Source organism: Phymastichus coffea, unplaced genomic scaffold (assembly GCF_024137745.1).
Source record: "Phymastichus coffea isolate CEN01 unplaced genomic scaffold, Cenicafe_Pcof_1.1 PCOF00125, whole genome shotgun sequence".
Lineage (NCBI taxonomy): Eukaryota > Metazoa > Arthropoda > Insecta > Hymenoptera > Eulophidae > Phymastichus > Phymastichus coffea.
In genome coordinates, this window is record NW_026706936.1 from 36,174 (window position 1) to 51,827 (window position 15,654).

Genomic DNA, 15,654 nt, shown 5'->3' on the forward strand with positions numbered 1-15,654 from the left:
CATTTAATATTTTTCAAGAAGTTGTACATAAAAGCGACATGTAATTCATTTAGATATGCCCCGATTCTTATAGTACAAATAATTAAAAAAATTTTCATTCTAGAAAAAACAACCCTTATTGCGAATATATTCTGTATATATACACGGCTGAAAAATCATTCGAAAATCAAGAGAAACCTCGTAAAGGTCATGCAATAAGTCTTGATTTATACTCGTTCATACTGAACAATTAATGTTTCATAATAATCTCGCGATTAAAATGGGAATGCGCGTATTTCCCAGGGAAGAAAACAAACAACAAAATGTTGGAAATCACGAGTGTTCACGGACGTTTACGAAAATTGATAAATTAAAGCTGAAACCAAATAAGAGTGTGCATGTGCGCGAGATTTTAGCCGTGTGCGGTTTATGACGTCACTCAAGTGTGCACAGCTCGTCATTTCTGTATCCAATACCCATTCGTATAAAATGAGTAGCCAGATAGGTGGGGAGACCATGACAAGTGAGCGTTTATGCCTTAAATAACCCACTGAACGAGATACGATCGCGCTAATCATTACCCAGCTCTGCGCATGCGAGGAGGTGCATTTATATCTGTGCCTGGTGAGTACGACGAACTTACTTTTTGTAGTTGTGTGTATTTATAAATTCGTAAATAGTGCTCTAGTTTTATAAAAATTTGATTTCAATCAGTGAAAGTTCATTCATCACTTTGAGTAATACGTGCTGTGAAAAAACTCTGAATTTGGTCTACGTTGCTGAAATACAGAAAAGATTAAGTAGGTTCTCCAAAATTACAATATCCAATCTTCCTACTATTTTGTATTCAAACAAAAACGACCTTGAAATAAATCAATATTAATTAACATATCCATTTGTTAAATTATTTAAATATTTAATTAAAAATGTCCTACTTCGTGCAATCTCAAAATTATAATTCATTTAGTCTTTTCGTAAATAACAGTGATACCAACATGACGACAATGTGTACTAACGTTTTAAAAAAATTAAATTTTATTAACCAAAGATAAGATTTATGAAAAGAGATTCTTTCGAATAACACGGCTTTTTTTGTTTGAAATAACTTTAATCAAAACCCGATAATGACGCAATGAACGTCAACGTTTATGGCCAATCCAAGAAAGAAGAAAGAAATAACGTTTCTTTTAGTAATCTTTAACAGTGTCAGATTATATTCAATCATTTATCTATAAATCAAATTTCATAAAATCAATTTAAAGTGCTGTTGACGAAATTTATTCTGGAAGCGAAAAGTTCAAGGCTACATTATAAGCTGAATGGCAGAGGAAACATCTGTACACATACTCGACGTTAAAGCTGCCAAGACACAGGTGGCACTCATACCAATTTTGATTTGCCAACTTATCGAATGTAAATGAGGCTATCTCGAAGCCATTATAAACGCATGAATATCCATTTTCATTCGATAAATAATCTGCTGACGTAACTTAAATCAACTACTTACCGAGCCATGCGCGCGCTTTATTTGCTAACATTCCATCAATGCCAGGTTCAATCTGTCAAGGAAGAAACTGCGTGTGCCTCCTTTACTTATGTAATGCCGACTGAGTCATCGAATGCTGAGATGACCAATGAATGAGTACACTAAGTGGTTTTTTTTTTCATTTCATGAGTCTGCGACAAAGTCAAAAAGCTACAAATGATTATTCGTGAACGAATTTCAACAATCTTTTTCCTTTCAGCAATAGTAAAAATGATGAAGGCAATTTTTGGATTCATGCTGGTCGTCAGCACGTGTACGGCCTCTCTTATGATCAGAAGCGAAAGGGATGCTCAAACTGATTACGAAAACTCGATTTGCGAGTGTGTTCCTTATTATCAATGTTCTGCCAAGGGCACGGCAAATGAGAATGGCGAAGGTGTCATTGATATCAGAGTGGCAACCTCTGAAGAAAATCCAACCGCGTAAGTAGTCCATTGATGTTCTTTTCCATTGTTCTGATTTTGAAATAATTACTTGATATATATTTTATTGTGTTCAGTGGTAGACGCACGTGTGGGCATTACTTAGAAGTATGCTGTTTACCACCTGACGTTAATCCAGTGCAACCTGGAGTCAACGGAAGCAATAATGGCGGCAACGGAGGAAATAATAATGACAATACTGGCAATGGTAATGGCCACGTCAACAGAGGATGTGGTTATCGCAATCCTGAAGGTATTGGCTTTAGAATCACTGGTAATAACAACAACGAAGCTCAATTTGCTGAGTACCCATGGATGGTTGCTATTTTGGAAAGTAGCAGCCGTGAAAAAGCATATATATGTGGCGGTTCTCTCATTCACAGAAGAGTTGTACTCACAGCTGCGCATTGCGTTGCTGAGTGAGTTAAATAATAGAAAATTTATATTTAAGACGCAATGAATATTTAGCAATTTACGAATTTCATGTTTTTCATGCCATGCATAGAAAATCTGCTACTTCCTTGATAATTCGTGCCGGTGAATGGGACACCCAAACCACGAATGAAGGTTTACCTCATCAAGATCGAGATGTAGCTGTTGCTGTAATTCATCCCAATTACAGACCTGGAACTCTTTTCAACGATTTTGCTCTGCTTATCCTCGATAATGTAATCGAGCTTGCCGATAATGTCGAAATTATTTGTTTGCCCGAAGCTAACGAGATCTTTGACAACTCCAATTGCATTGCTACTGGTTGGGGAAAGAGTGAATTCGGTAAATTGAAATTCCAGTATTTTTTCAATACTTATCGAAATAATATTTCATGTCTGTGTTGATTTTTTAATGTATAGGTGATGAAGGGAAATACCAAGTAATTTTGAAGGCTGTCCAGTTACCTCTTGTTCCTCGTGCCACTTGTCAGAACTCTTTGCGTAACACTCGTCTTGGAAAGTACTTTAAACTTGATCAGTCATTTATATGCGCTGGTGGCATCGCTGGTATTGATACATGCAAGGTAGGTCTTTATTTTTCTTATCAGTCAAACAATATAGTTTGTAACATTGAATTGTGATTATATTGAATTTTTCAGGGCGACGGTGGAAGTCCTCTCGTATGTCCATTACGATATGATCCATCGCGTTACACTCAAGCTGGTATTGTAGCTTGGGGTATTGGTTGTGGTACGGATGGCGTGCCTGGAGTCTATGCTCACGTAAGCATGGTTCGTCCATGGATTGACCAAACTCTCGCTAATTACAATATTGACGTTACCTCGTATTCATCTGGAGCTAACAACAACTATCCACCAGTCCAGGGTTAATCCTTAGAATTAACGTACATTTGCATGCTGACTGAGCTTCGGAAGAAGTCGTTTGTTTTTTGTATTTTTACGAAATAAACGTGTGAGATTAATATTGCGAATACTAACCATTCGGCTCGAGTGAAGAATATTTCTGTAAAATATATAGAATTATAAGGTTTTTAAGTTTGATCTTTGTTTTTAACGCAACCACTGTAAAAAAATAATTTTTATGATTTTTTTCAATAGATGTTTTTCTTTAAAATTCTATTCCGCCTCATAGTTTGAAAGATAAATTTTTCATTACTTATAATTGAAGGTTATAGGAAAAAATGGTAAGATAAGCTAAATACTTATTTATTAGACCTACCTCAAATCGTCCTCATTAATATTATCTAATCTGTGATTTCATAAGTTTCACAAAACGTTCGTTAAAATTATCACATATGGAAAATTGATCTCGCTTTTCTCGTCTTCCAGCATAAATTATAAGTTATAAGAATGTAAACAAAGGAGAATTTAAGAAATGGCATCTGAGCAAACACAGAATTAAAACAACAAATGAGCTTCAATCGATTTCTAGAAATTACAAACTATAAATAACAGCAGGAAAATTTTGAAGAATTCTTTTGACCACGAACGTAGAAAAGAGAGAAAAGGGAAAGACTGGTAACTCTTAAAACCGCGATGTGTCTATTTTTCCACGAACGGAAGTCACCCCGAAGACGGAAACCAACAGACGAGGCAGCGTACGCGCGTGACTTAGCCCAAATCGCAGCAGCAAATTGACTTTCTATCGACGTCTTTCTTAACTCGCGCGCGGTAGACAAGTTGCCGGGTTGCGCCGACGACATGCGGTGCTATGCGATCGAGGAGAGTTAGTTGGCTTGGAAGTTCTCCACGTGTCTTACGCGCGAGTTCCTTCACGACGAATAATTCATGTTCTTACTGAAGGAGACGCCCTTGTGCTACTACTGCAAATTCATACCTAGAGTATAATTAAAATTATCAGTGCTGTTTTAATCGATAAACTACGATTGCGGATTTTCATTTAATTATTTCCGTTACATAGTTTATTCAATGCAAATTTCGGTAGCGAAAAATTTTTGAACTCATGATAAACAGCTTTGAAGTGATTTTGATGACGTTATATATTTATAAATATAGACAAATGAATGAGACGATACTCTATCAATCTATTAGTGGTTTCGATTTGTTCGTCTACATCTCATTATGTCGACATAATCAGTATAATTAAATTGATTATTTTCATGAATGCTTTGAGCATGAACACGTCTTTTTGATACATTTGCCAAATGGAATCTACAAGGATAAGGGCGTACAATTGAAAATTGGCATTCACCTCTAAATGGTTTGTGGTTTTTAATCTATCTTTTTGTGAAAAAAAAAACAGAAAGAACATCAGATAGCTTGCAAAGCATCAACTTTCCGATTCCCACGTCACAGATGACTGATTGTACTATAGTCTACAACTAACCGTAAATTTATAGATAACTCGGGCGAAAGGCGGGGAATGTATATATGCGGCTGCTGCGCGCGTTCGGCCACAGTTTTACGCGCGAATATTCAGTGCCGGAAATTATTGGGTTTGGCGCCGATTCAAGAAAGATGCATTATTAAGAGGCTGCGCCTTTGGCCAACGTCTCTTCCTGCCGCAGCATGCATACTTTACGGATCTATGTATGTATACATAGATGTGAACGTGTAAGTCTTGGAAAATGAACAGGGACCACGTTACCATTTCGTGCCAATTAGACGTTCGCCAACGTTAATTGCAATTGACGAGCCTCCGGTGACTTGCTCAAAACCATATGGGGCTGCGCAAACCACAGGAAGTTTCATGTCGAGCGAGAGAGGATGCTGATTGTTTGTGGTTCGCTTGGGGGCATTGTAGCTCGCGGGATATGTTTTACGTCAAACTCGATTAACTTGGTTATCTTCAATTGATATTTTTAATTCAATAGCGGGATTTTCAAAGTGATAATGCAATGCTATTTTATTTTTTGTAACACGCAGCTTATCAAATTTGAAAATGTTCTTTCTATGGATCATAAATTAGCGCAAAACTTATATATCATAGTGATCGATACATTTGATGAAAGGTTTCACCTAAAACAAATAGAAAAATACGTTGATTAGACATTTCATAGTTACGTAGCTGTATTTCGTTTCTTTGGTCAATAAACGGTCTTAAAAGAATTACTTCTTATCGCAATGATAATTACTATGATTAAGTATAACATATTAGCAACTATGTACTTCACAATGAACTTTATTCGTAGTTTTCAAATTAAGTGAAGTCTTTATTATCAAGCAATTAATCATCGCTATCTTGAGTATCTTAGGAATAATTTGATTACATATTTGTTTTTCGTACGAACACCTTACTTAGAATGACTCTGAGTTGACACATTGTCTGATCTTAAAATAATCGTTCGAGTCTCACAATATCATCTCTATTACATATGAATTAAAATTTATTACGTTGCTCAATGATGTTAAATGAGCAATAAATAACTGAGACTATAAAAACTTTCGTTCAACTCTTGATTTTGTAAAAAAAAGCAAAAAACAATCGGCTAGACGCTACGATTGAAAAGAAAGGAAATAAAGTAAAGGGAAACATCCAAAAATCAACTCTAAAAAGCGAATAGCCGGCCCATAAATAAGGACAAAAAGTCAACGATTTCAAATTAATGAAAAGGGCAGGTTTCGCGTGTTTCACTTGCACATGTGTGTAACTGGCAAGAGAGAGAGAGAGAGAGAGAGAGAGAGAGAGAGAGAGAGAGAGAGTAGAGAGCAGGAATACGACACAGCATGGAATTCGGTGCCTCGTGATTTTCATTTCGCTGCGGCGGCACGCGTTTCCCCTATATCATCGTTTAAAATAATATTGCATCCAAGCCCCTACCGCTACTGCCCCCGCTGCTCCCGTCCTTTCATATACGCCACGACAAATCACCACTGGAAAATGGCTCAAGAAATGCTTTGTGACCTGTACAATGTTTAGGATTTGTTGTTTTTGCTTTTCATCTTGCGTGTGATAATTGCGATAATTGCTATCATGTGAAAGTGAATGTAATTTAGTGAGGTATTGCTTTGATAAAGCAATTCATTGACGATACCGTGATAGATGAATTAACAATGATTATCTAATTAATCGTGAACTCATTATGATTCTAATCTTATTCTACTTAAACAAATATTAACAATTGATAAACTAGTTCAAATACGTGCCTCATGTCATGATATCAAAGTTTATTAGCTATTGTAATATCTTAATTATATATGAGTAAAATTTAATAAATTGATACTTCTATGTGACCTATAAGTAACATTTGTAATATTTTGTAAGACTTGGATATCTTCTATTTGTAAGATATCTACTATAATATGAGCAAAAACATAAAACGTTTCAAGAAAGAAAAAAAAAATTAAAAACGCAGCATCTGCACAAAGAAATTTTTGGAAGGCAAATGAAGGGAATATATTCGCAACCTTGGCAAAAGGCGAGAACGCACACACAGTCCTGTAAGGTATCGTTGATGACCTGAGCAAAAGGAGTTTGCTACGTAGCGCGTAATTGTGCAATATAATGTTAATGAAGCAATTTTGGTATCAACACATCCCGTGTAATGCGGAAGTTCGAACATAAGTAGAAACAAATGGCCCCATAAGCCCGTTGAACGCGGGAAATTCCGGAAAGCCGCACCGACGTCGCTAGATGCAGCATTCAAATTTTCTCGCAGTTTACATTGAAAAAAGATAAGTGTTACTACGCCGCATTGGCCTTAAAGAGTGTATAGTATGGTGCGCGGCTTTTTCTTCGAAGATCGCCTTTTTTGTGTAAATTCCCACGATACGAGGATATAATCGTAAAATGAACGAGTGATATACGAAAACAATAGTGATAAAAATTAAATGAATATTGAAGTGCATAAAATGCGGATAATGTTTATAACATTAGATTTATCTGCGCTATAATGAAATTTTGAGTATATACTGAACGACTTTATAATATTCAGAGCCGGAATGAATTTGCAATTAGTGCAATAAAAGTTCTTTATGGCCGTGTGACTATGAGCTGTATTTTTATCTCTATAAATCTGCAAACAATAAACAGGAAGGAAAGAGACATCTTTGAGAATTTCTTCCTGTCATAAACAAGTCCAAACGTGTATACTCCAAAAGAAAGTTTCGAGTTTCTGTAAAGACTAGGGAGACACACAATAACATTCTTGCTCAGAGTACAACCTTAGAAAATTGTGCAGGCCTAAGCCTTTTGGAACTGCGATCTACATTTCGCTACGAAAAACCTATGCTACTCATGCGTATCTGGAAGAAGACATTCGTCGAGACAAGTGAGAGTGTCAGAATATTTATATACTTCCTGTTTCCGCTTTTCTCTAAATTCTTTCGCCACGTAGCATTCAAAAATATAACATGTAATAAAATCAATGTAAAAAATTTAAAATGTAATAAACGGTAAATAATAACCCGCGATAATATCTCTTGAAAAGCTTTCTTGTGTTTGCGATCAGACAGATACAAACCAATTGGAATAGTTTTCTAACTTTGTAAACGCATTATTAAAGTAATTAATATCAGGAATTATGTGCCCGTGGCAAAATTGCAATCCACGTAGTAATATTGATGTGTCATTATAATTAAATTTGAGTCTTCGTGAATTTTTATTAGTTTCAATATTAAATAAGCTTAATTTGAATTCGAATTGATCATTATTTTAGGAAAACCTTATTAGAATTTGTTGTGAATAAATTTAAAAGAAATTAACGATGTTGAGGGTTAACCCGTAGAATTTATTGTACTTAAAACTTCCAATAATAAATATTGAATAAAAGTAAAAATTTAAACATTTTATTTAAAATAATTAATGAACTAGTAACAATATCCAATTTAAATTATATACAAAATTGTAATTTATGTAATAAATAAATACATTAAATAGTTTTAAACAACAATCTGGTCAGTAACTTTGTACATATAAATAAAATAACTATTACATTGGTCAAACTGTACAAAAATGATATATGATGAACCATCTCTCGCTGGAGAACTTCCCGAAAATTAACGAAAAGCATTTGTAAAAATAAATTTTTTTGTTTATAATTGAATTTTGATAAAAATAAAATATGCATTTTTCTAAGTTGATTGTAATGTATTATAACCATCAGATTTTTAATTTAATCAATTTTTTAAGATATAATTAATAAATAAAGTAAATACGCATGTATGTTGTTACTTCATTTTTATCTTTATATACAATTTATTCCCCTTATAAAAAAGTGATGGAAGCCATATTGAAGCATTTTATTCGTGACCTGATTGGCCTAAATGAAAACAACCGCGAGAATTCAAATTGATTTTAGTTGATTTTTTATTTCAGATTTAATTTAATTTGTTTTTAGCAAATAAATAAAATATAAAAAATATAATCTTTCATTCATCATTTATAATCATAATGTAGTTCATTGTTTATCAGTTTTATCCCTTATAAAAAAGTGATGGATGCCACGTTGAAGCATATAGTGATCTGATGGCTGAGATATAATTGCGTGATATACTTATGTGACCGAAAATAAGCATATAGGTGTGGTTTTGAGTTGAGATTTCACTAATAAAAATTCAAATCATCATAATTTATCATACAGATAATTTTGAAGATAAGGAAATAAAAAAGTAAACTGTAATATTGTTTATACACTCATAATATGAAACTAATAACGAAGAAATCGTTTCATACAAATAATATAGGTTGAAATTGCTCTAAATATTTTCTATTAATAATCGAAAATTTGGTTTTTGAATGTGTAAAATAAAAGTTGTAATGTTGTAATCTTTATTCAAAAAGTAGAATAAAAGTTTAATAATAAATTAACCCGTTGAAAAAAAATAGTATTAGATTATATTTATTGCAGTTTTTGATATAATAAATCATAAATTTGAAAACGTGTTTCATCACTAATACACACTTTCCGCTGTGATATGGGTTTTTTAAAAAAATTGAAAAATCTACCTTTGAAAAAAGTAATTTGTTAAATATGTTAATATTGATATAACAATAAGAAATAAAAAAGAAGGTAAAAACGCTAAACCTATATATATTTTTTTCTTATATGAAAAAGTGATGCTGAGTGAAGTAATTTTATTTATGACCTGATTGACTGAATTTCGTCACGTGTGTCACAATTATGAGGAAATCGGTCATAATTATAAATCGAAGTACTTTACATCTATCAATATAAGTAAGTATAATAATTTGTAGGCATTAAACTGTAAATAACTTTCTCATACTCTCAATGGCCTAACCTTAAAAAAATACGATAAAGTAATCTTAATGCACTTTAATTGCATTTATTTATTGGACATATAAATTAATTTAATATATCTTTATTGTAAAGTTTAGCTTCGGATAAATATGATCAATATTGAGAAGAATGGTAAATTGATATTTTATATGAAATTCTGCGAATTTATTTCGGTGCAGTCGCCACCGTTAATTTATTTTAAATAAATGTTGAAATTTAATTTATAATCGTAAACAAACTCTCCAAATATCTTCAGATGAACAATGGAAAAAACAGTTAAATTAAAATAATATATCTGTTGATATGGAGAAATCCTATGGAAAGCTTGATACCATGAACCAATACGTTAAAAAAGAAACAAAATTAAATTGTTAGGCGCAGCTGATGGTTCTGTCCTATCCTTATCCTTGCCTTATATTTATTTTTATTTTTTATTTTTATACTTTTTACATATTTTATTCCTATCTTATCTTTAAAAAAAGATGAGTCGCTGACATCCAGCGTTGTGATTTGTTGATGCAAAAATAGAACGCGAAATTTTGAATTTTCCTATACTTTGAAATATTATTATTATTATATATCAAAGAGTGTAAGATTTCTATTTTAGCGATAAATTCAATTTATGAATAATTAACATGGATAATAAACTGCAAGAATGGAAATATGTTAGTAAATTGGTTTAAGAACATAATACGTTATATTTTGAAATTATTTGTACAAATTGTTAATTTTATAAATATCTCCGATACTACAATCAATATCGTTGTGTTAAAATTTGGTAGAAAGTAAAAGAGAATGAATAAAAATAAAATAGAGACTACATATTTATCTTTTGTATATTTAAAATTAAAACGTATGCGAACAAAGGAAATTAATTATCAAAATATTAAATCCGTTAAATTAGAAGAATATTCACGGGTGCTTTCATAGTGGCAGCAAAAAGTACACGATGTTAAATGTATTACTCATACTAATATAAGATTTAAGCCATAATCACTACTATTGAATATGTAAGTTTAGTGTTGTATAATAGTATAATTGCATTATTGATCTTAGATCGAATTAATCTTTTGAATAATTTGTCCGATATATCTTGAAATGAGTAAAAGTTCATCGATTTTTGAGAAAAAATGGGTGCATGTTCTATTTTTATTCATCAATAAATATCGACGTATGTAGTCTATTTTAAACAGCATGACTTATTCGTGTCCATTAAAATCTTGAAGTTGACATGTAAAAGGTTCAAATAATGTAATAAATAATAGTAAAACATGAAAAAAAAAGCGCGCGAAGCGCGCTAAAGAACACTAGTATAATAAAAATTAAATAGTTATATTTAGAACTCTGTGTAAATAACCATAATGTTGACTTATGATCCAATAAATAAATGTAACCAATGATGGTAAGTAATTTGTTTAAATGTATCTTGGAGAAGAGGCCCAAGTTTGAAGGGTCACGCCCAAAGCGCTTCTGTAAAGCTCACGTTCTCTGGTTAATTATGTGTTTAAGCTTGCACAAGAAAATTCTTCCACCAATAAGAGAATTCAGGCCAATTTTACAATGAGGGCTTAAAGGAGGGATTTCTACTTAACGACCGCATCCAACTGTGAAAAGCTCCGCGCGACGCTTCGCAAGGCAGTCAAGTCAAGTAAAAAAATCAAACAGTCAAGCAGTCAAATTAAGTCAAGCAGCTCGTTCAAGACAAAGTCAAAGTTCAATTAAGCAGCCGAGCCAAGAAATTAAGCCAAGCAACCAAACCAAAATGTTACAGTGTGCAAAGCTACAAGTTTTAATGTTTAAAAAAAGAGTAAGATAAACATTAATTACATTTATTCTCTATATTTCCGTTTAACTCACGATCAACCTCGAACCCCATTCCTCGACTATATATCCCTTCTCCTTGTAAACAACTAAATACTACTATAGTTGGATCTGAGATACTCTCTCCAGTTAAATTATTACTATGAATTGAAATTTGATGGCAATAACATAGGAAAGTGCCACTCCCTTTTTCCCCTTTAGATGTACTTGAAAAAGAACATCATATGAAATAGTTTAATACATACAAATTATTTACACGAAAATTTTATATCTGTAAAAATTCAAGGAATGATTTAACCAAAACTTCCTTCTGAACATCCGTAATCCGTTTTTCTCGCGTTACTCTTTTTCCTCGGGAATCCTTAATTAAGGATCCGTCAGGCACTGAGAGCGTTTTACACGGGAAAGTCGCGCAAGAGCTCCGTTTTACCTTTCGTCCTTTTCTCCTGCCTTTCCCTCTCTCTTTCTCTCTCTTTTTCTAGGTGGATCGCTTAGCGTAAGAAAAAAAAGGAAAAGCAAGCCCATTAGAAATGCATGGAAATGCATAGAAATGCATGCAGATCGGAATCGGAAACGGAGCGCGACGCGTTTTTGCGCGCGAGCCAAAGGGACCCCCCTCGAACTTTTAAATTAGCTATAACGATGCATTGTATTTATAATCAAACGGTCTTCAACTGCGTACTGTCGACCTGCGTTTTTTCGTTATATTTCCGTGGCAGAATTTTTCCTTGGAATATCTACAACGGGATTAATGTATTATAAGCATAATTTTTTCGTGCCAAGAAAATGTTTTAGTTTTTTATCCTTTGTGTATTTATTTATTTTTAAATTACTTAATTTCGTGATGAAATTAACAAATTGAGTGCTTTCGGTTGATTTTAGTTTACTCGACATCATTGGTTTTTGTTGTTTTGAAGAGAAACAGTGAAAATTTTTGATCACACAATTTTGATGTTTTCTATATTCTAAAATTGTTGTGATTTTTTCAATTAAAAATGTTGTTTTCAGTTTGTTAAATATTTATTGTTTTCATTTTCAATGGATCAAGCTAAGATAGTATAACTTTACAATAATATTTCTAAATATTGATATCTCATACAAAACAATTAATATTAATACGAGAAAGTGTATTCGCTCTTTCAGATAGTACACTGCTGTCGACATTAAACAGGAGATCAGTTAGCTTAATATTTTTTGCAAAATATCATTATTGTAGCAAAACTATGGGCTCAGTATATACATTGTCCGATTGCAATGGAAAGCTCGCAAAGTGCTTTTCTCTTCGAATCAAGCATTCAATTCGCTGGAAATCGACGGCATATTTTACGCGCAACGCAAACAGGCATTTGCATCTTTTTCTCCTCTACGCAACGAATACACAGTGTGAAAATATGAAATCTGACATGTGTCACTATGGGTGCGATGTGTCCGAAGAGCGAGAGCGAGCACTCCTGAAATTGTCGATTGGTACGTAGAGCCGCAACAGCAGGCTCGCCTCGCGTTCTATTTTTTTGTGATGTACGTGTGCTTACAGAACCGATAAAACGAAATAGAACGAAAGATTAAAGTACCGGCAGCAGCGAAATTGGGGGCAGTAGCGTAAAGAATAGCAAATAAAGTCAAATGCGAGGGCACGCGAGTGTGTGTTAGTTTGAAATTCGGGTAAAGCGGTTTTACGCTTCGCTAAAATGCGCTACGTTCAGTTTGATTTGGCGCTTTGACAATAAATTCCAGTTTTTCTGTATCCTGTCAGTTCACAGCGGAATAGTTCATGGCTATTTACTTATCGGATGTAATTATATGCCCGTATCATAAAGATAGGAGTTACGGATATCTCACTCTATTGCTAGGATTTATTGTTTCTATTAACTTTAATTTCAGTGGAACATCATTTTCCAAATCACCGCGCACGTGAAAACAATGATTTGTAATTTATGCGCAACGATGATGCAGTTGTCATGCAAAGTGTATGGCATTCAACTTCAAATTAACTTTTCTTGATACTAGCAGGGGTCAAATGAAAAAAACAAAACATTAAAAGAGATTCAAGAAAGCTCTTTTGATTAAACGTCTCAGCACGATTTCTCCTATCGCGACAATTAATCATCGCGCCTAATTAGCTTGTAAAATTGGCTGTTGGGTGAAATTCCCACGCTTGCATTTTGAGAGAGAGAGAGAGAGAGAGAGAGAGAGAAAGAGAGATCGGTTTTCCGCTTCAATGACGCCACCTCATCCCATTCAACGCGTACATACATGTTTATCCACTTCATTCCGCTTTTTATTTCCCTCTTTATCACAGTAAAATCACTGATTATAATTTTGCCTATGGAAATTAACAGAGCTTTTCTGGATGAGTGTATAATTAATTTAATCTCTTAATGAATAGTGTAACATACCATTTCATCGATATATTTTTTTCTATTTACATTTAATGCTGATTTGCTCTCTGAGAGTTTATTTTTCAAATCATTTTTTTCACCGTAGTCTCAATTAAAGGCTTGTAACAATTCAAGTGCCTTTCAAAATAATATTTTTAGACAATTTCGTATAAGAAATCTTCTACTTTTTATCATAATTAGAAATTAACAAAACTAGTAGCATTCAAACATCTACCTAGTAAGTGAGAACTGCATTTACGCAATAAATAATCGAATCTTTAAATCTTCTTCTCTCATTTCAATATCGACGCTTCTTCTCTACTCCCCACAAAAGAATTCGTCGGCTCAAAATCCGAGTGAGTGCGAAACAAACGAACTGATAATTAATTGAAATCTCCAATAACCAATGCCTCAACGTGCACATCCTCATTGCTTTGCGTGAGCACGCACACGCGCACATATCTACGCAAACACACAGAATGAAATTTATCAAAAATTTTATAAAAGTGAATTTTTGTTTTTATTAATTTCAACACTGTACGTATAAAACAGAGTGCTCAATGATGCATAGCAAAGAGTTAATTAAATTATTTTTTTTTGAAAAATAATTTGGTTATACTTCGGATCACCTTTTTTGTCTACAGAACTATTGAAACTAATAAAAAAAAATCTTACTTTTATAAGCTTTCAATCATTTTTTGGAATTATTAAAAACTAAAAAGAAGCATCGTTAATTTAGCTTCGAATTCGAATTCTACGAATCAAAATATGTTGTAATCCATATCTTAATTTACTGTTAGCTCAAATTGTTAACTATTGTAGAGTTTTGAAAAGATAAATTCCGCATAAATGTATCAATTTTTCAATTTTATTGATAGCAATTAGTGTTCGGAGTGAGTTCAGGTAGGAAAAATTGGTAACATTAAAATTTACGCCAATTCCAAGCATTTTATCACAGATCAACCTTCGAACTTATTAATGTGGTTTTGACGAGTAAATCCTGTCATAGACGCGTTTACTACTTAAAATTTCCATTATTTTCACGTTACTCGTAAATCTATTGTAATTATTCAAACTTCGCCTAGATACATCACCACGCGATCCTTCATGACCGACGACCATCACCCGAAAAGACTACTCGCTCGTCGCGCGAACCCTTCACCCCACGCTTTTCTTATCCCATTACTAAAAGACGCGACCTTTTTGGTTTAACAACTCGAGTACACTCATTTTCAAATTCCTTTTAATCTACATTTTATGTAATTCTCTCACGTTGATAATTTAATTTCGAGTATAATTGAGTGAAGGGGCGTCATCTACAATGACTTATTTACACAGTACGACGTATCTTTTCAAGAGTCAAAATATTGAATTAAAAACAAATTAAGATATAGCTTTTAAAAATCGATGAAAATTCCTGTACTGTTTCTTCTGTCAGTTTAGGATTGCTAAGGGAAACACAGAGCATTATGCAAATGTGCTGTGACAGGCTCAATTATGTTCAAGTTCTATTAATACCATAAATTGATGAAACTGAAAGAGTGAGCGTGTGCCAAACATGAATTTGAAAAATAAATAAATGCACCAAATAAATGCATTATTGTAAAATCGGACATATACACTCTCTCCCTTTCTCTTTGTTAACTAGCGCACATATGTGTTACATTCCCCTCTTCCCGAGTTGCCTTGTTAACGCTGCATTAACATTAATTAACTTATTATCAAAACTCGTATGTGTTTCGATTACTACTGACAATCGAATCTGTTTTCGTTAATACTGAATGCATGTCACAATCATATATATTCCAATCTCCGTATTTTTTGTTTAAGCAAGCATCAATTCGCGAGGAGGTTTGGA

General features: G+C 33.2%; 1 protein-coding gene across 2 annotated transcripts; it reads left to right on the forward strand.

Moving 5' to 3' along the window:
* Window positions 1–508: 508 nt before the first annotated feature.
* LOC131671388 (phenoloxidase-activating factor 2-like) lies at window positions 509–3,517 on the forward strand. Of its 2 annotated transcripts, XM_058947764.1 has the most exons (7): window positions 566–603; window positions 694–779; window positions 1,725–1,947; window positions 2,025–2,366; window positions 2,453–2,721; window positions 2,799–2,962; window positions 3,038–3,517. In XM_058947764.1, the coding sequence occupies exons 3-7, from the start codon at window positions 1,736–1,738 to the stop codon at window positions 3,266–3,268; spliced, it is 1,218 nt and encodes a 405-aa protein (XP_058803747.1). In that variant the 5' UTR covers window positions 566–603; window positions 694–779; window positions 1,725–1,735; the 3' UTR covers window positions 3,269–3,517. The 2 variants fall into 2 exon arrangements, with proteins under 2 accessions (XP_058803746.1, XP_058803747.1); XM_058947763.1 differs by lacking the exon at window positions 694–779 and having other exon boundaries at window positions 509–603.
* The last annotated feature ends 12,137 nt before the right edge of the window (window positions 3,518–15,654 follow it).